Source organism: Phoca vitulina, unplaced genomic scaffold, assembly GCF_004348235.1.
Source record: "Phoca vitulina isolate PV1807 unplaced genomic scaffold, GSC_HSeal_1.0 scaffold22, whole genome shotgun sequence".
NCBI lineage: Eukaryota > Metazoa > Chordata > Mammalia > Carnivora > Phocidae > Phoca > Phoca vitulina.
Genome location: NW_022589725.1, coordinates 25,111,447 through 25,135,749, shown reverse-complemented (window position 1 = coordinate 25,135,749; position 24,303 = coordinate 25,111,447). Strand labels below are relative to the sequence as shown.

The 24,303-nt window shown below is 41.8% G+C and overlaps 1 protein-coding gene across 1 annotated transcript in view; it reads right to left on the bottom strand.

Moving 5' to 3' along the window:
* Positions 1–3,035: 3,035 nt before the first annotated feature.
* The window catches only part of SPTLC3 (serine palmitoyltransferase long chain base subunit 3), a 154,393-nt gene continuing 133,125 nt past the window's right edge, over positions 3,036–24,303 (bottom strand). Inside the window, exons 10-12 of the mRNA XM_032419845.1 lie at positions 13,029–13,164; positions 7,662–7,791; positions 3,036–4,385 (exon numbers count right to left, since the gene is read on the bottom strand). Of these exons, the coding sequence (XP_032275736.1) occupies positions 4,272–4,385; positions 7,662–7,791; positions 13,029–13,164 (380 nt within the window). The 3' untranslated portion in view covers positions 3,036–4,271. The remainder of the gene's footprint in view (positions 4,386–7,661; positions 7,792–13,028; positions 13,165–24,303) is intronic.

Below are 24,303 nucleotides of genomic sequence, written 5' to 3'. Positions count from 1 at the left end.
CTGCTGTCAGTTCAGAGCCGAGTCCCTCCCCAAGAAGTGCCTTTGGCTGAATGGAATTGTCTTGGCCAAGGTAATGCTCTCCCCTACACCTCTACCTTGGTAACTTGTATCTAGTGATTAGTTGATGGCAGAAAGGACATAGAAGTCTAACTCCCTTGCTTCACTTTGAGATAATTTAAAGGGCCATCTCTGTTGCATACCTCCCCATGGGAATGACTAAGGCCTTTCTATGATGAAATCGTAGTTAGGCTTCTCCCTTTTCCAATCCTGTCTCCTCGCTCCATTGTTGCATTGTATGTGGTCTCAGTGTTATGCTGGTAAAGGTTTAACAGATGGCTCTCCAGATCCCGAATTTGTAGTGTTTGCCAATTTCCATGGTGTAAATACTCTCAGCATGGCCAATTTCAAGCTACCAAGGTGATGTCACAGAAGAAGGAGTTGTGAACAGATGAACACAATTGGTTCTTGTGACACAGTTCAAGCCAGTGCCAGCCACCCTTGCCCATTTTCCTTAATGAAATTCTTAAATGCAAATCTCTGAGTCTCTATTTAGGGTAATCCAAACTAACAAAGAACCATAAGAACCATCAATTATTTTTTCTATTGTCTATTTTGATGATTTGTCTATTAAAGAAACTAGTATTTCACAGGCAGAATGAAATGAAATTGTTTACCTCAAATGTTTCAGTGAAACACACACACACACACACACACCCCACAATACTGTAAGACAATGTCCCATAATAATTGCTTTGAAACATTTAAAATACAGACGCCTTTTAATTTCCAAAAATTACACAGCTGCTTAAGGTGTTCTGAGAAAACAGACTTCAAATATGTTGTTCATATGGAGACCAGGAAAAATGGCCAAGAAATCACCAGAGAAGTTCAAAATATAAATTTTGTTATTATTGCCATAAATCCAAGAGAATTAAGGTTTCCTCATCAAAAATTTTAAGTCAGAGTAAGCCACTTACAATATTTGCTATCTCTGAAGAAAATACAGAGGAGTATTGCACGTGTGAAGAACTGTTAAGACTTTCACCCTATTGGAGAGCTGTTGTTGGAATAAATAATCAGAGGCAGATTATTCTTAATATCCAATTTTGTAGAAAGAGAAGGTACCTGGAAAATGGGAACAAAATGTCCCGCTGAGGAGAAAAGTTTGGAATAATTCACTTTACTTTAGTAGTATAAGCACCTTAATTATCAACAAAGAATGAGGACAAAGTTTCTGTTATGTTATTAGAGACAACTGATCTATGCAAACAAAAGCTCCAACAATGGTTCTCAAATTAGGGCATGGATTAGAAGCCCCTGAGGAGGCTGGCTAAATGTAAGTTCCTGGGCTCTTCCGATTCAGTGGAAGTCTGGCTGGGGGCCCAGGGACCTGCATTTTTATAAGCTTCTAGTAAATTCTGAAGCCCATGGTGTCTGTCAAACCAAAACATGCTGAAAGGCAATGTAGCCAAACATCCACGGTAACATAGTTCCGTAATAGGATTAGGGATGTGTCTGTGCCATTTCCCTGTTAAGCAAATGTATCCCCCCTACGAATATCAGTCTGGATCCTTTATGTTCTGTTTCACTGAAGGCCACATCTTTTAAAACATCTTCCATCTATCTATCAACCAGCCAGATTCTCACCTCTGTACCTTTATACTCTTGCTTGCTCTGTAAAGGAAGTGGAAAGTGTGTGTGTGTGTGTGTGTGTGCACATGTGCATGCATGGGAGGGTTGGGGTACATAACAGAGTTTTGTTAGAAAATTCTCTTTCTCAACAGAACCAACCAAAGGGACATTTTAGGCTGTGGTATAGTTATTGAGACTCAACAATCCCTATCGATTTGAAATTGTGCTTTTATGAACCTAGTGGTAGATGTTTTCTTATAAAAATTAAAAATTCTCATAATCACTCTTAACCAACCTCATTCTATCTATGACATATACTCCTATATTACCAACCCTATTGGATCTGGATCCTTCCTAATGTTCTCAGGAAGCATAGAATTTGGTTTATAGTTGTTCTCGTAAGTGTATTCACTGTAGACCCTCTGACAGAGATAGTTTTTTATTTTCTTTAAAAAATCTTGTACATGAGAATGTAAGAAATTGTCCTAGGACTCTGGGATCTTGATGAAGCAGGAGTAATGTCCCCCTTGCTCCCCAGGCCAGGTGGATAAATAATTATTTTCCTATCATGAGTTAGACTCGGGATCCTCCATAAAAGTAATAAAGATAGACGAATATTCCTGCTCACAAAGACACCCTAAAACCCAAAGGGTGGGTGTGAAGATGTGTATGAAGATCATGGACATCTAGAAAGGAAGGGGATGTTTACTGCTTGCTGTACCTCAGTAAGGGCCTCTTCGTCTACTGTTCCTTTTATAGGACTGAAGACATTTATGCATTTTGGACAATTAACTAGAATCATTTTCACTTAAATGCACATTTTCAAGGGAAAAGGCCTTCTTGGGGACATGTATACCACATATATTTTCTTTGCATAAGTAATGGTGCACCAATGCATTGGGGAGAGTTGTAATTTAGTTATCAAAATTAGTCACTGGTTGGGGCAACTGCATTGTCAGAACTCATTTCCTCTCCTCTTTTGCTGATAGTGATCCTTACAAATGTGTGTGAGAAATTTTATCGTTGTGATCACTTTTAAATTGATATACCTAGTAGCGGTTTTACTTTTCCCATAAAAAGCTTTCCATCTTTTAATCTGTTGTGAACACCAGGCATGTTGCTCTCTCGAACACCAGTGCTCCTGGCTGGGTTTCTATCTCACTGCACAGCATGAAAGCCTGAGTCCATTTGTGTCACAAGTCAAACCTCTCTTGAAGTGATTTGTTTATACTGTCATTTGATGGAGTGGAATGTTCTGTAACTCATTCGAACTATTACAGAAGCTTTGCTAAAAGGTCACCACTGCTCTTTAGAGTTTCCAAATCTGGGAACCATCTGGGAGCTTGTTAAAGATAAGGTTTTCCACTGGCTTTTTCCATACCAACTAGAACCAATTAGCAAAAAGTTACTATTCCAGATAAGTTTGTGTTCACATTTAGAAAGAGAGAGAGACAGGCAATCAGACAGAACAGAAGCAGAGAGATAGAGAGAGACAGAGAGAACTCAAGGAAATTACAGTTCGTTGCTCAATAGTGTGCAAGCCCACTTTACACCAAAATCGATTGCATGTGCCAGCAGACAGTAAGGACTATTTAATAGGCCTGAACAGGGGTGGCAGTCTTAAAAAAGTTAAATAGAATTTGCTTTTTAATGTCGTTTTTGAATTAATACATTCAAGTATAGTCTTGAGAGTCAACTCTAAAGGAAACTGCATCTCACCATTTACTCAAATTTTAATAGGAAAATGACAACCCATTCCTTAAAGTAATAAGGGTTATGTATGCAAGCTAAACATTCACTCCACATGGCACCAACAGCCTTCCAGTTGTTATAACATTACAGTTTGAGTCTAGGCCTACAATTGGCTTGTGTTTGCTTTCTGCCCCCTTCCTTATGAAACAAAAGTCTTAACTTTTCCAAACCTCAAAAGCTCAGCTGTAAAACTGTAGGAGACCAGGAAGAGGAAAAGGAAAGTTTCCTTCAAAGACGTCTGGAGTTACTGGCTGGCCAGTCCCTCTCTCTCCCTCCAAACATTAACTATGGCTTTTGACACTTGTCCTTGGAAAAAGTCCAAATGTGGCAAATGGTAGAAGCAACATTTCTTTACCCTCCTGCCTGGAGCTCCCCATGATACAGATGAGTGCTAGCTGGGCCACTCATGGGTGAAACAAGGAGGTCAGCTACTGCCCACCACCTTTGCTCACATCTGCGGATGAAATAAGTACACACATAGGGAGATCTACTGAATTAAAAATCAAGGCCCTCTCCTTTGGTTGGAATGCCTGAAAGAGTCTGGACCAAAGAGTCTGCACAGTAGCAGCTAAAACACAGGCTCATTGCCATTAAAAATGTTCTAGGAAGTGTGTGTGTGTGTGTGTGTGTGTGTGTGTGTGTGTGTGTGTGTGTATTTGTAGCAGGATACTTGGGAGAGGAGAAACTTAAAATCTGGAACCATATTTTTGTCTCTGCAGTCCCGAGCTGGAGATATTAAAAACACAACCTTTCCTTCAGTTCAATTAAGCTGGTTTAGAAACCAAAATTGTCCTTAGAAAGGGGGAAGAAATCCATTTATATTCCTTTTGAGGCAAAACGGGGGTCTTTCGAGCAAAGTCTTTAGGTGCAATTCAGGACCAGGAAACTTAATCTTCCAGTTCAAAGCTTGTCTCGTCGTAGAGTTCGGGGCGTGTTGACTTCCTGTGCCGAGAGTATTTCAGTTGCAGAAGATCACCCATTTCATCCAGGTTTTCCAAAACCTGCAAAGAGATTGCATTCCATCAGTTATTCTTTAAACTCCTAAGCCCCGCAGAGATACAATCTTCTTTTGCCAACTTCTTTGATTTTAAAGAAAAGGAGAAAGATCCAAATCATTAAGGTGTGGCTTATAAACCAGCCCTAGAGGAATGTTAGATTCTAATTAATTTTATTTCATATTCTTTAATAGTCTACCCCACATTATGAGTATAATTTGTTTTTGGGGTGTGAGGAGAGGAATAAAAGCATCTGACCAATGCTTACCCTTTCAGACTTTATTTTAAAGTTTAATGACATATATATATAACCTTGTGGAAGAAAGAGGTAAGGTTGCAAATTACATTTGGGTTTATGTACAGCATAATGACACAGCAAATCAACCTGGCCAGGGGTAAAATGGAACATTGCAGGAGCTGGTTAGTGTCCTCTTCTCTCTCCCATACTGCCCCACCCGCAGCTTTTAAACACTCATCTCTATGTTCCATGGAATCACAGGACTTAAAACCAGAAAGGACAGAGAACTCATCTGTTTCAGTTCTCTCAATTCAGGCAGATAAATGTATCCCCAATTTTCCAAAGAAACAACTGAGATGCAGAATAGACAAGATGTAATTTTCCCATCTAGTGTATCACTAATCTTATGGTACTGGGCATGCCTTTTTAGCTTTTTTAGGCCTGTCTTGACCTGTCAAATGAGGCGGACAATATTAGGATCTAATGATTTGAAAAAGGTGAACATGTTTGTTAATTCTGGAATGAATGACTAGCGGAGCTTATGGGCTTTCCTCTTCGGAAAGTCTTTCAAACTGGCATCAAGTTCGATATCCACCAACATATGAAGAGTCATTTATTTCTGGGTGGTAGCATCATGGGTGGTTAAAATGTTCTTTTTACTTCAATGTACTTCCTAAATTTTTACATCAAATCTAAGCACTAAGACAAAGTAACAAAAGTTATACTTGAAATGACATCAGACCAAGATAGTGTCTATTGCTCTTGGCTGAAGTGGGGATGGAGTAGCTCAGAGTGGGGCATCTGCACACTTGGGGGAGATGAGAGACAATTCTGGAAGGTGTGGGAGAACATAGGATTTCTAGTTATTTTAATCTCAGTCTTTTTAACTTCCATTTTTGTGTCTGCTATAAAATGTACATAATATATTGGCAGTGCATAAATAACTTATAAGTGGATTTATGTTGAAGCCCACTGATCAGATGATCTAGAGCACACCTGTACTCAAAAAAGGTAGGCATGAATTACAGAAGAAGCATCTTAGTAAGAGGGAACTGGGAAGGCCTTCTTCCCACATTTAGACTTCTGCTCTAGATGACTCTAAGGAAGCAGGGACCAGTCTGGGTTGATGCTGTTTTGAGCGGGAGAAGTTCAGTGATTGGCTCTATGCAGAATTCTTATGTGGCAGGTGGGATGACTAAGGTGAGGTCATTGGTAAAGGAGAAGCCGTCACTCATGTTAGAAGAAGGAAATTCTAAGCCATTTTGTGTTTGTAGAGTGACCTCATCTCTGCTTTGTTCCAAACATGGTCATAGAAGGGGCTTATTTAGTATGTATTTTCTGTGAGTGTTATATTCATTTAACTAACTCAGTGTCCGGGCTGTTCAAAGGTCATTTTTCATTTTCCCTTATGTGCATATTAAGGAATATGCTCACAATTTTTTTATTGATATAGGTGCCTGATTTCAAAAGTTTAGAGGCATCTGTCTAGATGATATCTCAGTGCTCCTTCCAAACCAGATATTCAACAGGAATTAAGAACTTTTGAAGAGAATCCCAAGGTCTGATGTCTCCAGAATTGGGTATCCATGAATACCTCAATGCTGTTGGGGGTCACAAAAAATACAAATCACCCACTGCTGTCCACCCATTCCTCTCATCTCTGGGAGCATGCTCCCCAGTCATGTCCTTTCCTCTCCCATGCCTACTGCCTCTCTCTCATTTCTTTTTCCTCTCTTAACGTGTAAACATGCTCAAGTCTTTCAAGGGATTTATAAACCTTTTTTTTTTCTTGCTTTTGTAGTGAAACTTGGCTTTTTCTATTTAAAAGAAACAATTTGTTAAAATTAATTACTAGAAATATATACTCATTTTGGAGAACCTGGACAACATAAAAAGCTCTAAAGAACAATAACAACAAAGTTCACCCATCATCTCAAAACCTAGAGTTAGTTCAATTATTAGTGTGTCATGCAAGAAATTGTTATTATGTATGCACTCTGTAGTGGACACTGGTTTAAGTCCTAAGAATGTAATGGTGAAGCAGAAGGACACGGACACTGTGTGTGTATAATTTATTATTTGAGCTCAAAGTATTCACTTTTTTATTCTTTGTAGAACTGTCTCCTAGTGTCTGTATATATACATACATATGTATACATACATAATATACATGAACACATAACAATCCATAATACATGTTATATGTGCATGTATATTACACATATACACATAATTCATTCCCATCTTCATATAGAATAACTCATTCATATATAATGAATGACTTCATATAATCCTATATATAATTCCCACCTTCATGTTCCACAGTTGTCTATATTTCTTTTCCAAGATGAATTTATTCTGTCTGGTATTATCACTAGTTGCTTATTTATTAGTATCTCCTCTTAGAGTTTCTGCCCCAGGGTTTTGCACAATAGTAGACACTCAATGTGTTTGCTAAATTGCTTTGACACTAGGAGACAGTTCCATCGACCCCAAACTGATTGAGATGGCTTAGTTTTCTGCTCTCGCTCATTCACATGAAGATCAAAACCAAAGGACAGTGAAATGTGGTTATGAAATCATTAAAAGCCAGTGTGGGTCTGGATGATATGATGGACCTGTCTTTGTCATTGCTTTGCCAACATGTTGCTTAGTTGTGTCATATTTTCTTATGAGGGGTTTGGTGGCTCTGAAAAGTGTCAGGTTGCGGGCGGTTCATGCTGAAATAGCATGTCAGATTAGCTTTTGCATTTAAGATCAAGTAAATGGCACAACATGTGGCTACTCAGCCAGTCTTTTTTATGAAACCAAAACACTGCCTTGAGTCAAATCTTCACTAAACTCATTTTTCTTTTCTATCCCCTGAGTTGATCACATTGTTGGGCATTGTTGGCATACCCATTTTTTTGCAGTGAGGTTTATGAGTGTTGGTTTTCTAAACCATCAAGAGAAATTTAGGGACCCTCAAGCAAGCTCAATAAAAGAATGTGCCCACAATGCAAGGTGCCAGCACTGGCAGTTCTGTTGCCCTGTGGGGTACTCACCGTGTCTAGCATCTCCCGGGTATGTGCCGCTGAAACACAAAACCGAGCCCGAGCTTCTGCAAGGGGAGTAGCTGGAAATCCAACGACCACCACCCCGATTTTTCTATTTAATAGATGCCTTGCAAAAGCCCTATGGGAAGGGTAAAAGAGAAGGTTAGCTGAGAGGTGACAAAATTACATGGCAAGAAAAGGAATATGGCTAATTGACATTTCTTATAACAATAAATAGAAGATGATTGAAATTACTAAACTTCTGTTACATGCAATTGACAAGGAAATGAGGCAGTTCCTTGATGGCACCCATATCTGAGGGTGTATATTATGGGGCCTGGCACACTCATTAGAGCATTGTGAGTACTGAGTCTTTGACATTGAGCAGAAAATGCTGATGTACGTGACCCTGGTTTAATGAGTCAGCATTGATATAAAAATCCTTCATCTGCAGAGTTACTAGGAACAAAAACCCAACAGCTAACACAATGCAATTACATAAAGAAAGAACGTATAGTATGTGTAAACTTGTATGTTTTAAAAGCGTAATACCAATAATTGAGTATGGAAATTTCAAGAAGACTATACTTAGTGACTATAATTTGAGAACCAGGATCTGAGGGTCTACGGGTGCTAACACTGAGCTGTATTCTCACTCCAGAGCCAAAGATTTTTTTCCCCATTAAACTGGAGATGGAAAATAGTAAGGGTCTTCTCATTTTTTATTGTGTAAATGAATCCACCCAGGTATGTTCAAGGATAATAAACCCATTGACAAAATTACATGGCAAGAAAAGGAATATGGCTAATTGACATTTCTTATAACAATAAATAGAAGATGACTGCAATTACTAAACTTCTGTTACCTGCAATTGACAAGGAAATGAGGCAAGAGGGGGAAATGAGGCAAGAGGGACGCAGGGAAAGAAATGGGTACACACAGAGAGGCTGGTTGGTAGATGCAGCCTGTAGTATGTAGGTCATAACTACAAAGCTTTCTGACACAGGGTGTAAAATTTCTCAGCTGTGATTCCTTCCTCTTATCTGCTTCTAGACACTTTCTTTTTCAAAGCTAATCTCAGTAATGATTCTAGAATATCGATCTCTAAAAAGTCTGTAGATTTTTTGTGCTAAGACCTAAAGTCAGACAAAAAAGCATGTGCCCCTAACTGAATCTTTCCCCACTTTGTGCTCTGTTGTTCTCTGCAGGAAACCTTGCTTACTAAATGTCTCTGCCCACAAGCAAGGTAAATGCCTCAGATCTGTTCTCAGCATTAAGAGGATTCTGGTGTCCTTTTTTTAGGCTGGAAGCTGACAGCACCACAGAAACCTTCCAGTCATAACTCAGGAAGAATTCTTGAACTAGACGTGGAGAGCTAGCTTGTTCGTTTATTCATTCTTCTTGCCATGGAGCTGTCTGCCTTTTTGGTTGCCTCATGCAGAATGCATGCTATCAAATGAAGTGATGGAGACTGCAAGATCTACTGAACACACAGCCTCTCTGGCCCTGTGGCCCAGGAAAGGCAAGATTCGCCTTTGATTTGGATGAGGAAGATTAACAAGGAGATGAAGCTTTCTGAGAAAGCTTGAAAAACAGAGGCTGTTATTTCTCTTTCTTGTTCACTCTGTGGAAGGCTGCCCATGGAACTACACAGGATGAGAGCTCATAATTATCTGAGAAACAAGGCAAGTGCTTTTATTGCTAGAATACAAGCCACCTGACCCATGATCTCAGGCTAGTTTTCGGGACTCCCCAAAGACCATTTTCACTGTCTGCATGTTTCTCTTTGTACCAGAGGAAGCGAGTTTTGCCAAAGAATGTAGAGCAAAATATATGACTGTTGATTCATTAGGCTAATCTGAGGCCTCCCTGGAGCACTTTCGGGCTTAAAATTTACACTACTAAACCTGGCCTCCTTCAGTTAATGTGTCTGATTGTCCTGAACATTTTATACAATGAGCCTCTGGGTTTGTACTCCCCAAAACAAATGAGAGCCAGTGTGAGCTGACAGAAGCTAGACTACGTGGATAATAATAATAAAACGTTAGCACTGCATATGTGCAGCATCACTGCATCCTGTATCCCACCATCCTACAAGTGTATGACGAGACCCATGGAAGGAAAATGTAAACTCTGCACCAGAGAGTAAATACAATATATTCTTGATTATTCAAGTGAATGTTTTATGGGTGAAATCACATGATATTGGACATCGTAGAAGATTCCTGTGGTAGGGCTGCAATGAAACTTTGCTCAAAAGGATACCTGGCTGGAGATCATATTTTCATTCTGCAGTAGGTGGACATGTGGAGAAATCACAGTGCTTTAATAAAATCAAAGGGTTGAAAATGAGCAAATGAAAGAAGTGCTCATATGCTGGCTTATACAATTAACTCCTTGTCTCAAAAGCTTTTCTCCATATAAACTTTCCATTGAAGAAATATCTGAGAAGAAAACAAGGCCAGGTGGCAGGGAAGCTCTTGGCAGCAACTCCTGCCAATAAGAGATGACATTACCTTTTGTAACTGACCTATTCTAAGTTTCCTTAGAAAACTCAAGCAATTAGAGTGGTTTTTTTCCCCATTTGCAGTGATTGAGGCCTTTTGATTCACCAAAGATGACACTGAGAGTTAAACTTATACTCTGTGTTTGCTTTAATGAGATGTGGATATCCCCCCCTGTGGACTAAAGCTTCAGAGGCCATGCTATGCACTGAAAAGAGCTCTGGTGTAGGAGGCAAATGGAACTGGCTTTGAATTCTGGGCTCTACTGCTTGTACAACCTGAGTGACCCTTAGAAAGTAGTCTAACTTTTGTGGGTCTTGGTGCCCTTGTTTATAAACTAGGGCCAAGCATCCACCCTTGGTCGGTGATCGCTGGATCTGACAGTCTTACTTAGCATAGAATCAGCATTCAGCCACATCAGATCCTCCTTAAATACCATCTTCACTGGAAGGCACTAGATGGTTTGACATATCATCCAGGGTTCAATATGGCATATTTGATTCACACAATAGCAGGATCTCCACCTACTATTTTCTTTTTTTTTTTATTTTTTTATTTTTTTTTATTTTTTTTTTTTTAAAGATTTTATTTATTTATTTGACAGAGAGAGACACAGCGAGAGAGGGAACACAAGCAGGGGGAGTGGGAGAGGGAGAAGCAGGCTCCCCGCGGAGCAGGGAGCCCGACGTGGGACTCGATCCCAGGACCCCGGGACCATGACCTGAGCCGAAGGCAGTCGCTTAACCAACTGAGCCACCCAGGCGCCCTCCACCTACTATTTTCCTGGAAGTTCTATTTTTATTAATGCAACCAAAGGTTGCAGTAACTATTTTGGAGAGCCATGCAACCATGGTGACCAAATCCTGCACTCAGTTGAAACTAATAATAATAATCATTGCACTAGTAGAAGTCCTAGTGGTAGTAATAATAACCACCACTGATAAAGTGCTGATAGTACACCAAGTACTATATTAAGTGCCTTATATACTACTGATAATAACAGCTCCCACCTAGTGGCTCCTATATAAGAGACAACATGCTTTATGCTGACAGACCTCATCTTGTTTAATTAAAACAATTATGAAATAAGTACTATTACATCCTATTTTAAAAATGAGAAAACTGGGGCTTCAGAAAGTTGGGCAACTTGTCCAAGATCCCCCAGCTAGCAAGAGGCAGAGTCAAATTCTTCTTCATTCCAAACTCCTCACTACACCAAGGAGCACAGTTTTTACAAATAACACCCTCTGATTTCAGTTTTCACATTAGCTGTTGTCCACAGAAGTACTCCCTCTCTCTTTCTGTTATTGCAAAATTCAATTCCTGAATTTAAATGCATTTGCTTTAACACTTCATGGACTCTTCTCAGGGCATGGATTCATGTTAAAATTCTATTTCCAGCCTTCACCAGCAAAGTCAGAACTATACGGCATGCTCCCTAGGACCACCCTCCAGCATTGTGCACTTTAGACTCTCAAAAATAAAACAAATTTATTTTGGTGTCTTCCTTTGAGCTAATGATAACATATTAGAGAGATATGTGCTAAGTGTGGAATCTTTCTTCCACAAAATACCATTTTGCTAACCATTCTGAATAAATGTAGGTTTTCTTTTGTGCCTTCCGAAATTGGATGGTAAAGGGTTTGGGATCATATGCTACTTTGAGTCCCTGTTGCCATTCCTCCCTGTGGTAAGTACCAAGCAGTATCCTGTGGGACTTTTCTGTAGCTCACTATCCTCTTGACCACTCCATGCACTGTAGCCTAACCCAGATCTGTGAACAAAGGGCCCACTGGCGGTAATGGTGTGGCAAGTGAAAGAACTCACATGTGTGTTTTAACTGCTTGTTATTTTGCTGTGGTGAAATGATAGAAGAGTGTATGCTGAAGAATTAACACAGTCCTATCCACCATGAGTTCTCAACTGATAGCCCCGGAATCTCTTCTCTATACTTAAAATACTCTACCAATCTATTCAGACTCTTAAAGAGTCAAACAGAAATTTCCAACAATGGGGTTATGTTGCAGGAGAGTTAGGACATCTAGAATCTTATAAATATATGTTGACTATTACTTTCCACCATGCACATGGTCAGACATCCAAATAAACATTTTATATTTAGAAAGGACTTTAATTAACTTCCTTTTAATAACAGAGGTAGTTAGTCTGTGGCAGGTTGGAGAATGGCTCATGTATAAAATTGTCTATGCCATATTGAGAAAAAGTCATTTTTTCTCTTTATGCAGTTGTTCTCATGCTCAATTTCAGAGTTGCAATCAATGGGAAACAACTCCACATAGATTTATAGGAGAGGCATTAAAATTTGGTGTTAAGAGCATGAGCCTAAGTTTGGGTTTGCCTCTTGATATTCTCTTGATTTCACTACTGCTCGACTTGTATGACTTTAGGCAAACTATTTAATTGTCCTCAGCCTCAGTTTCCCCCACACTTGAAATAAGGCTGCCTTCTTCTGAGGATGGGCATGAAAGGTGAGTGGAGAAAGCACAGAGCCTGGTAATGTTGTTTTCAAATGTTGGGAGAGATGGTCTCCAGAAGTTCTCCCTGAAAAAGACTGTGGGGCAGAAGGAGGCAAGGATCATCCCTAATTTACAGGTGAGGCCTAGGGAGTGACACCCAAATTCACAGGGCTTGAAAGTGGTGGACACTTGAATCTCTTCTTAGAAGACCTCTTTGCTGATGGGCTGGCAGTTGGCTTCCAAGAAGCTGTACAAGTGAATTCTGAACTCAGCACCCCATTCCAAGCACATAAGCAATGCCCATGCTGAGACAGCCTCATAGAGTCAGAAGCACTGTCTTAGTCAGATCACCTTGGGGCTCCGGTGTTATTCTGAGAGTCTGTTGAATACTCACGCTACTTTAGCAGGCATGTAAAGGAGCAGGGGAATGACTGGAGACTCCTCATTGCCATAGATAATGAATCCCATTTCATTCAGTCTCTGTCTGAAGTATCTTGTGTTTTTTGCAAGTTGCCGTACTCTCTGCAACCCTGAAAGAAGACAGGCATGAAATCCATCAATTTCCACCAGGAAGAGAGAAGCAAAGGTCAGATTGACTTGGCAAGCATTCTTAAGTCTTTCTGCAGGCCTGCATCATTAGCTGGGAGGGGGTCAAAATAAGGCAGGGAAATATCTCTTGGTGAGTAGGTGTGGGTACTGATGCCTGAGAGCTGTCTTTAGTCTGGAAGTCAGGATCCGGGGTGGGAAGGAGCTGTTAGGTTCTGCTAGCAACTAAAGACAGGCTAGCATGTGGGGTGGGCAGAGAGTGTGTCTAGCAAGAAGAAAAGAGATGAGCTATCATTTACTAGGTACCTACTGTGTATGGACTCTGTGCTAAGTGCTTTAAAGACATTAACACAGGGGAAGGGAATGTGACAAGGAGTGACACAGACACAGACACACACACACCACACCACTTGTTGGTAGATGCTTTTCAGCCAAGCTGAGCTGGCCCATTAAGTTGCTTCTCATCCAAGTCTCTAATCAAAGAGCACTTCACCTAACCTGAGCTTGAAGGGGTAGCACATCCCTGAACAAAGATAGGTCCAGCTGAGACCAGAACTGTTTTGTGAGGCATTTGGTAGTGGTAGAGTAATAGAGGGAGAGGAATAGAGGGAAGGGAAGAAGGGGACCTCTGTTTTCCCCATGCACCAAAAATGACAGCATGGGCTCCAAACAGAAGGTCAAGGAAGGTACATGTGTCCATTTCCAGGTTATTGGTACTTCAGCTCAAAAGCTTAGCTTCTGTCCTCCATGTGTGTCCCAGGGGGAGGTCACACATATGAGATGGCAAAGGGAATTAAAGAGTGGAAAGAGTTCTGAAGAAATCTCTCTACTCCATTACTGCCTCCAATGAGGCAAGTGAGCAAATCAGCCAAAACCAGAGTGTGTGTGCTTGATACAGAAGATTGAACAGAATTGGATATTTAAGTCCCCTAGAAATCAGTCCAACATTGGCATCTGATGCAAAGTGGCTGTTGAGCAGGAACAGCTGCTACAGCTAACACCATTATGATTGGTTGGGTGTCTATTCAAACTGATCAGAGTTCTTGCTTTACTGGTTTTTCAATATTCTGAACATCACTCCTGGGTGTCTGTAACTCTGCAGTTGGAAAATGGGTTAAAATGTCAGTAAACATGTCAATTACGGTTCTCCAGTTCCTTCTTGGAGAAATGGCTCAGATTGTGTCTTGACACACAGGTTGAGCAGTGGACATTTCCTGCTCAACATCCTTCCTCCAGGGGCCCGTGATGTTCAGTTGGCCCTGACTTTCCTCTTTGCTACAAGGATATCATATGACCAAGGCCTAGCCAATTGGAATACTCCATCCCCCTGATTATTAGTTCAATGATGGAATACAACCTGGGCCTATCAGAGTCTTTCAGATCTGCTGAAGAAGTGTATGAATGAGTTCATCCTAAGCTACATGTTTATCATTATATGGAGGAAACCTGCTTGAGAATGATGTTGACTCAGAAAGCCAAGGTACAATGACGGCATCATTGTAACCCTCAGGCCTAGCCATGCCTAAGTGAGTCTGTCCTTTGGACTGTCTGTTGTGTGAACCAATACATTTCTTTTTCTTAAGCTATTTGAATTTATACAACCTATAACCAAATGTGTTCTGAGTAATACAGGTGGCCCCTTATTGTATGGGGTTACTTCTAAAGGACAATAATAATATCAACAACAACAGTAATTGTAGCTCACAAATACATAATGTTACCACTGTTATAAGCACTTGACATTTAATAATTTATTTAGTCCTCACAACAACTGTATTGAACTAGATGCTATAATCTCATGTTACACACGAAGAGAAGCCAAATAACTCACCCAAGTTCACAGAGTTGGTAGGTAGCAGAGCCAGAATTTGAACCCAGGTAATTGGGTTCTAGAATCTGTGCTGTTAACCTCTACATTATGCCCAAGAGTAGCAATGGGTGATGTCTACCTAGATAATGGATGATAGCCAACTCTTCACTAAGCTCAATAAAATATACTCTTCCAGCTATTATGATCATTGCAATACCAAGTTTTTCTAGTAGAGGCAGTTCAGAAGTTGAGGGCTGAGCAAGCTTTCAGTAGCCTCATGTTGTGAGAAAGGGGATAGGACATCAGGGACTAGAGTCTGAGATCTGCCACAGGGTAGGACTGGTGAACTTCCTTCACTTTGAGTGGGGAGCCTGAAGGGTTACTCCTGAGAAGTAAGGGTGAACCAGAAGTAGACAGGCTCCCAAAGGGCACATTCTTTATCCAATCATCTGACATTTTTCACTAGGCTTTATCACTCCCAAAATAGTTCAGATCTTCTTCTGAGAGTTTTTCTTTGCTTGCCAGGCCCAAATCTACTTGGCTTCTCTGACATCTTAAATGTGTTAACAATATATGCTAAGGAATGGAAATTTAGTTGAGTGGAACACCAACCAAGAAGGAGGGTGTTGAATTGTCCCTGCTTGTTTTCTGTTTCTACCCTTCACTCAACTCCAGTTCTCAAGGATGTCTCCTCTCTGACTCTGCCAACAGACTGTGATAGAGAAAGCATCGGGTTATTGTAATTCCACCATGCTGGCCATAGCTAATGGATGCAAAACACTCTTGATTGAAGGCCAGTCCACTTGGGTGTTGGCCAGAGAGTCATGACTTGTCTATCATGGGAACTTCACCAAAGAGATAATAAATATGAATTAAACCAATAAGAACCTCTTGCTGGTAGAGTGTGAATGTGAAAAATTTAGAGAAAGCCAACAATTGGTATTAAGACTAGAAACTGAAGGACATAGAAAAGCTTATTATCAGAATCTATAAGACATGGGAAGCCACTGGTCAGTGGCAGCGATGATAAACCATATAGAAGAGAAGTGGGCAGTGCAAAGTTAGTCAGTAGCAACTCGAAGAGAAGAAATAGAAACAGGGAAGAGCATATAGTCAGTCTAGTAGGCAGACAGCTATGACATCTAAAAATGCATGGAAAATTGCAACTCTTATGAGTGCTGTAAAGAATGCTATGTGGTGTTATGAGAATCCATATTAGAGAGATTGGACCAAATCTGAGGAAGTCAACACATGATGAGTGAGTTGAGATTGGAAGGGTATACCCATGTTAACAGGCAAAAAACTAGAGGGGAGCATTTCAGGTACAGGAAACAGGTGCAACGGTCCAGTGGTTTGTAGAAGAAAAGAGTGGTTGAGAACCAGGTAAGATGTGGTTAAGTGTTGGGCAAGATAAGGCTGGAGCGATGGGTAGATTTTCTAAAAAAAAAAAAAAAGAGGACAGGGATTGAAGAATCCAACATTTAGTGGTTGGGAAGAGAATGAACTTAAAAGGGAGACAAAGAGAGCAATCAGGGTGGGAGAAGACAAATCAGGAGATGAAATATTTTTTACTGATTTTATCAACATGGCAGTCATCGATAACCTTTACTTTTGGGGTCCCTGGTTGGGACTTTGGTTTTCAAGAAACAGGTAGCTGCAAATATGGTTTATTTTAATTCATATATGCTTTTATTTTCCCACTCATCTCCTTCAAAAAGGAAAAGATAAGCCTTCAACCCTGAAATTCCAGATTTGCAACATGAATACAAGTAAGGGATTGGGAGAGGTGTAGAACCATTTGTATACATTTTGCTTTGTAATATGCTGAAGCGTTCCTTGGAAACTTGTATGTGTATAGAAAGCAACCTCTTTGAAGGCCAGAACTAGAAATGAGGAGGAGAATATTTGTCTTCATTTAAAAGAAAATTTCATCTATACATGGAAACTGTGTATTTAGGGAGGTGAGAGCATAAGGAGTAGGGGGAGATTGTGGAAGAAGAAGGGAAAGAAAAAGGACTGGGTAAGACTTGTTTTAAAGAAGGTGATTCAAATGAAGTCACAGATATACATCCCAGTCACTAAAATGTATTCCATATGGCCTGTCGCCTTGTATGTTTAGCTCTTTTGTTGATCGTTAGCTGCACAATGAATAGATGACTTCATCAGGCTGGGTCTGATGATTCCTAAATGATCCCCCTCAAAGACTAGAAGGATTTCCTGGCCTGGAAGTGCATGAATGACTTAAATTGCTTTTCCCAATGGCATTATCTTTGCGCTTGCCCATAATGACTCATCTATCATTGGGCTGCCCAACTACTTAATTGGCCCCGTCTGTCCCCTTTGCCTTGATTAACCCAAGTAACTGGATCATCAGCTAATGTCATCACTTTACTGCTTCTAGATCCTTTGGTGAGTTGACCAAATAGATCAGAATATTGATCCCAAGGGTAGCTAACTCTTAAGAATTGCCCTGTCTTTTCTATCTTTGAATCATTTAGCATAGCATGACTGACAAGCCATTATGATACACTTTGTGGTCACCATGTTTTCTCATATAGATCACTACTAATGCCTTTGAGGTCCTTTGTGTCGGCCAAGATACAGCTCCTTTCAATTACTCTATTGCTCACTCTTTGAAATTGGAAACATTCTACTCTTGTAGGGCCTGGGGGCAGAGAGGAATTTATACATATAAAATGCTACTCATCTAGGCAGGATGTGGGTGATTTTATTAATTATGGTGTGCTTTGAGATCCTTGTTTGAAGAGTGCTTTGTAAGAATAGGAGGAATTTCTAGCACTTGTCTTTTTGTACAGGGATGGCCATGCCAGGGTGGCGTGGAGATTGGGCATTGCAGTCACATTCCCTACCTAACACTCAAAGTCTCTAATTCAACCATTTCTGGTTCTTCTTTCACACATCATGCAGAAGACAGGGAAGGTCTCTGCTCAGATAGTTAAGTAAATGAGCTGATCTCTTATGTAGGGTTCTGGAGAGTTTACATATTTATTTTGCTATATTCTGGGTTCTCTGAAAAAGGAAGAGGCTTTGGAGTTAAATGGACTAAAAAAACTGAACTCCATCTGGACAATATAAGGCCTTAAAACCTCAGTTTTACCTGTAAAATACAGATAAATAAGCTCATCACCCAGAAAGTTTGGTGGAAATAAAGGGGTTAATGCAGAAACATGATTTGTATGTACCTGGCATGCAGTAGGTATTTGGAAGTCTAATTATATTTTTTTTCCATAGGACAGTAGTTCCTAGCAACCTCAATGGCACTTCAGAATCATCTGGATAGCTTGGCAAAATCCCATGCCCAGACTGCAACCCAGACCAATTGAATCAGTATTAAATCGATATAAATCTGGATGGGACCAGGCATGAATTTTGGTTTCTACAAGTTATAGCCATGGAGACTCGGATGTCTCAGAAATAGCCGCCATTGCCAGTCGAAGCCCAAAGCCATCCACGTCTGTGTTAAGTACCTGACTGTGTTGGCTATGACTTATTTCTTAGTTGGATGTGGAAAATAAAAGATGAGCATATGTCCTGGCCTCTTGTTTGACACGATTACCTCCCAGCAGTTAATCAGTGCTTGGGTGCTTGGAGAGTACGTTTTGTGGGGGTGACCTGCTTCCCTGACAGCTATCTGCTCCAAAGTGCTCATTCGACTTCAGATCAACCCAACTGTCAACCTCCCCCCTCTCATGAGGCTGGATAAAAATCCAGCTGACCTGTACATTGCTGTTCTACCCATTCAGATTTCTAGCTCTGCCAACTTGAGAGATGGGCTAGGTTAACGGAGGCCACAAATACTTTAACCTTCTCTCCAATGCTGTTAAAACAAAAACAGCTGGGGCAGGGGAAGGAAAACAAATAAAACACAAAGCATCCCACTACAAAGCTTTGCAGTCCCCTAATAAAAACAATCGTCTGTGGCGTTTCCAAAAATATGCTTGGGACAACTCAGTCTCCAGAGGGCTAGAAGGCACTGCAGACAGTGGAGACTCCCGGAATGACCTGTCAAAAGCTAAAGAAGGAAAATTTGTTGTCTGCTAAACCATCGGCATGCAAAAAAACAGAGAGGCATTTCCCTCTGAAAGACTAAGTGAAAGAGGCTGATTTCATGAGCTTGGGAGCCAACACGGGTGCCACTCTCTATTTTTGCAGATTTTGCAAGCTTACTTGGTAACACAGGAAACATGAATGTGCCCAGATGCCACAGAGTGACTTATTTTTATTATTTCCCAGGTTTAAAAATGCACTAAAGAAATACATGCTGTTATCCCTCCCTAAATTATTTAGCACACCTCCATGATGGTCGGAATACAGACTGGACAACCTCAAACATGCTCTTAGGCAGCACTGCTTGGAAATTTAAGAAGTCAATCTTTCTAAAAATATCACATTGATATTAAAGAATACCTGAATGGTCTGAGAATGCCTCATCTCCTTGCCTCTTGCCCCTTTGTCCATTCGCTTATGGCTTCTTCCCCTGGCATGGCGGGGCAGGGGGGTGGTGGTGGGACTGCGGAGGGACCTTGGAATAAAGTGTCAATGTGACAGCAGGAACCCAGCGGTCTGTTATTTTAAGCTCTGGACACAAGACAGGACATTTTGTTTGCAACACACTTAGGGGCAGAGTGATCTCAGCAAAGATCAAGAGGCTACAGAGCAGCAAGAATCATAAGAATCACATTAGCAGTGACAAGCTTCCCAGTGGGATGGAGAAAACTGTTTGGAGTGGTTTGTTGAGAGGAACACACATTTTTATCAGGCACTGAAGCTCTCCCTTTTGATGTCTGGATTCCAAGGTTACAGCATGTTTTATAGTCACATACACATGTTCCAATGACTCTTCAGGCCACTTAGTCATACCCCCGGGGAATGCACGCAGGAGCAGGGAGGCTGGACATCAAGGGTGGACAGATGTCTGCACAACCTAATTTCAAGGACCCCGGGCGGCCGCCACTGCCTGCACCTCCCTACCCACTGCTCCACAAGGAGTTTCATCCACAAGGAGAGGTGTGAATGGACAGGTCTCGCGTACCTATTATGAGCCAGAAACTGTGTTTTGGGACCCTCTTCACAGATACAGAAACTGAGGCTGGGAGATCATTAATGCATTACCCAGCTGACCCGGAAACTGGCCATACCTCCCGATCTAATCCAAGTCTGCTCTTTGGAGAGAAGCTGGTAAACTCATTTCTGATGAGGTGTGAATTCCATGATTCATGGATTCACATGTTTTACAAATGAAAAGCACTCACTATGTTCAGGAGCCGGACCAGCTGCGAAGGTGAAGTAGAAGATGAGAACATTCTGAGGCTGTTTGGAAAGAAATGATCTAATGGAAGACAGGGCAGGTAGCAAATAATATACAATTGAGTGCAAGAGCCTCAAGAAAGATCTAGACAGAGTTGGCAGGCTTTTCACATAGTGGTGCTTCCTGAATCCTTACAGAATGAATGATAAGATTTAATGTTAATTTGCATTTAAATAGAGAGCAGTGTCTTAGCAAGTCATGAATTGTGGAATTTTACACATTAAATGGGGTAATTTGGGAGGCTGGGGTTTTCTGGGAACTTTGTAAATCAGTGATTCTTAAGCAGAGGAACACACCAGAGTCTCCTGGGAATATTTCTTTTTCTAGAATACATACAATAAAGCTCCCCCCCCCCCCCCCCGCCACATAGAGATTCTGCTCCAGACAGACTGCTGGTGTAACTGTGTTGTGCACCAGTTAAGAATCATTGCTTGAAGGCATAACTTCTATTGTGGGTGATGGTTCTACAAAGATACTAAGGCTGATCCTAACTGAAGACATCAGAGAGCAGTTTCATTCCAGAATATTTTGTACTCCGTCAACAGATCTGTACATAAGGTTCCACTTGCCCTTTCCTTTTTTTTTTTTTTTTATGAAGATGAGCAAGTGACTCATCATCTCTGAGCCTTCATTTACCGATCTGTTAAATAGGGATGATAGCAATAACTGCCCCACCTATTGGAATGCTCTATGGAAGAAATGCTCTGGGATTTTGGAGCAAAGAGCTAGAGGGGGTAAGTTAACATCATGTGCATCTAAGTTCAGAGGTGGGGGGGGCACTTGGAAAATGGGTAACTCACTTGCCATAATATTTGTATCACAGTCATGAGAAAGATCAGTGAAGTCAGACCACTGACAGCTGTGAATGGCACCCTAGGATTTGGAAGGTTTGGGTGGGTAATAGGGAGCCATGGTAGCATCATGAGCAGGACATGCCATGTTCTGAGGGAGTTTGGGAAAAGGAAGCTCATGGTGTATAGCATGTGGATTAGGATGAGGGAAAAACTGGAGGTGGTAAGACAAGTAGGAAGCCAGAGTGGCAGCAAATGTCTGAAGTGGGTGAGGAGGTGTGTGTTAGCAACTGTTCTGATCTGTGGCAGGAAGGAAAAGGAGGCAGCAAAGGACAGGTCCTGGGCTGAGCACCTGGGTTAATGGGGTCCCCTGAAAGGTCTCTGAGAAACGATGCAAGTTAAAGTGGCCACCAGCAAGTCCCATTGAGGTAGCTACCTACGTGATTCAAACCTCTGGCTTTCAAAGTGTCCGCTGAGGGTGCACTGGAGAAGCCTCAGACAGGGGGTGTGGGGAGGAATTGAGGGAAGCCTCAGCAGAAGGCAGATCAGACTGCCCTGCCCCCGCTACAACAATAGCATCAAGGCCAAGTACTCAAGGACTCTGAGCCCAGTTTCCTGGGTCCAAAATCAGCTCTACCATCTCGAGCAAGGTACTTCAACTTTCTGTAACTTAGGATCTTCACCTATAAAATGGGAATAACAACAATGTAATAATAATAATATCCATTACATTCTGCTCTGCGGATTAAATGTTTAGGACTTAGAATAGCACCTGGCACACGATAAGCCCTATATGAGCATTGTAAAATTTAAAAACTAGAAATATCTTATAAAATGGACTTCCATATACATTTAATTTGAAAAAAAATTCTACAGTTCAAAAATGTTGAAAACTATTCATTTGAACCAAAGAGCAGACAGACTGTCTTGGATTTGCGCTGTAGGGCTGCACCCCTGAGCTCAGTGGAGGTAGCCTGTGGCACCTGCACCCAATCTGGCTGTTCCTGTGCTCTTCTCAGTTTTTTGTTTGTTTGTTGTATTTTTCGTGGGATTTTTTGGTGTCTGGGACATGTCCTCCAACAGCTTCTTATCCACCAGAATTAAGTGTTCACCGGAATAATTTTCATTTTCAGTATTCAAGTTGAAGCGTATGGTCACTGGAAATCTAACTATGTTCAGTCCTCCAATTTTAGAAGAGTAAAATGAATTTTAGGGACATTAACCAGTACTTAAGACCTGGTCAGCTGAGCCTTTAGAAGGGACTGGGCTCTCCCAGAAGAAAGAGATTCAAGAAGAGAGCGCGGATCTGAGGCGAGGGAGATTCTCCATCCGCTGGCTTTGAGGCGGAGGGGCTACGTGGTAAGGAGTTCAGGAGGTCTCTAGGAGCGGAGAGGGGCCAGCTCACTGCTGGCAAGGAAATGGGGACCTCATTCTAGCACCCCCAAAACTGGATTCTGCCACAAACACGTGAGCCTGGGAGAGGAGCCTGAGCTCCAGAAGAGAGGCCAGCCACAGACACCTTGATTTGGCCTTGAGCAGAGAACAAACTGTGCCCAGACTCCTGACCCAAGGAGACCGTGAGATAATAAATGATGTTGTTTTAAGCTGCTAAATTTGTGGTAATTTGTTATGCAGAAATAGAAAACTAATACATTTGTTCTCTCTAGCCCAGAGCACATGCTGGGCTTCTCCAGGCACAAATCCACCTGCTTAATCCTCCCCAGCTGTGGCCGGTACGGTAGCTGGTTTTCTCCACAACTTATCCAGACAAGAGTGGGGCTGCGGCATGGCACCCATGGCATTTGGGGTTTTTGCTGCTTAGCTGAACATGAAGCAGTGATGGGAAAAACACAGATCAGTGTGGAACAGCGGCATCCCTTCACCCTCTGAGACGCTACAGCTGGAACCGCGTTCTTTCCTTCTCCAGTTGTGCTGAGCCAACATGGAATCCCACGTGTGTTCCATCACGGACCCCCCCATCTCAGCGTCCATCCACACAGAGGAGACAAAAGCCAAGAGGAAGCTTCTGTAGGAACTCAGAACTGTGTAAAAGGATATCTTGTTTGCAGGGCGGGTGGAAGGAAGTGGCCACACTCACCTTTTGCCCCAGTACCATCTAAAAGACAAACAGATCCTCTTTACACTCCAGCTAGGGAAATTTTGTAAGGCCTCAAAGCAAGTGCAGAATTTACGGAGCTGCCCTAACCCTCCACCCTTGCCTAACTCTCAAGGTGAAATACATGAAGGGATGGAGGTTCTGGCAAGCCAGTTCTGCACAACCAGACAAGCCTCCCTGCCACGCTGGGGTTCAGTTTGCTGGCTATTTCTGTGTTGATGGGATAAACCCAAGCTGTCCTATGTGCACAGAAGCATCAACGGGGCAGAGAGTCAACGCCTGTCACTTGGCTGGTCAGCCCAACCTGTGGTCCACACATACAAAAAAGGCCAGGTAGGACTTTCTACACCCCGCTCCCCCCAACACAGGTGATTAATCACGAGGGAGGCAGCCCCTCAGTTGAAAGCCAGCGGAGCGTAGCACCCAGCCATCTGTTTTGTATTAGCTGTTGCTGAAATGCCAGTGGCCTGAAACCTTTAGAAAGTGCAGAAAGCCCCGAGCCTCTTTCTCTGCCTCTGTCTGGTCCCCAGCGGGTAACCAAGCACATATCTTCAGGAAGCAGCAGCTAATGCCTCCCTCAACAATGCCTGGGCCCTCGGAGGACCCGATTCAGGTGGGGTTCTCTGCGGACCCCGCTCACGTTCACTGAGGGACTTCCAAGGGGCCGAACAGAACAGCATGTTGCTGGGTTTGAGGGGAGAAAAGAAACTGTAGGAAGCTGATCTTGGATCCCCTCTCTGCCCAGGTAGGTGCTAAGAAACGTGAGACCTTTTAAAATCACATATCTCATTATTAGTTTCTTTTGGTTCTTTGGGTGTTATTTTGGTGTTCACTGCCTCTTCCTCCCTTTGAAGAGGACACAAAATTCCTGGTGAAGAGTAAATGAGCAAGGACAGTCCCAGAAAAGCTTGGTGATGTGGACGGATTGGGATAGTCTGCAGCTCCCACACAGCACTGAAGAAAAGCAACAGCTTCCAAGGGAAGTTTGTGACTGTATCTCATGTCAGATATGAACAGTAAGAAAGTGAGAAAATTCGACTGGAGAGCAAATTGCTGTCACCCAGCGTACTCCTCCCG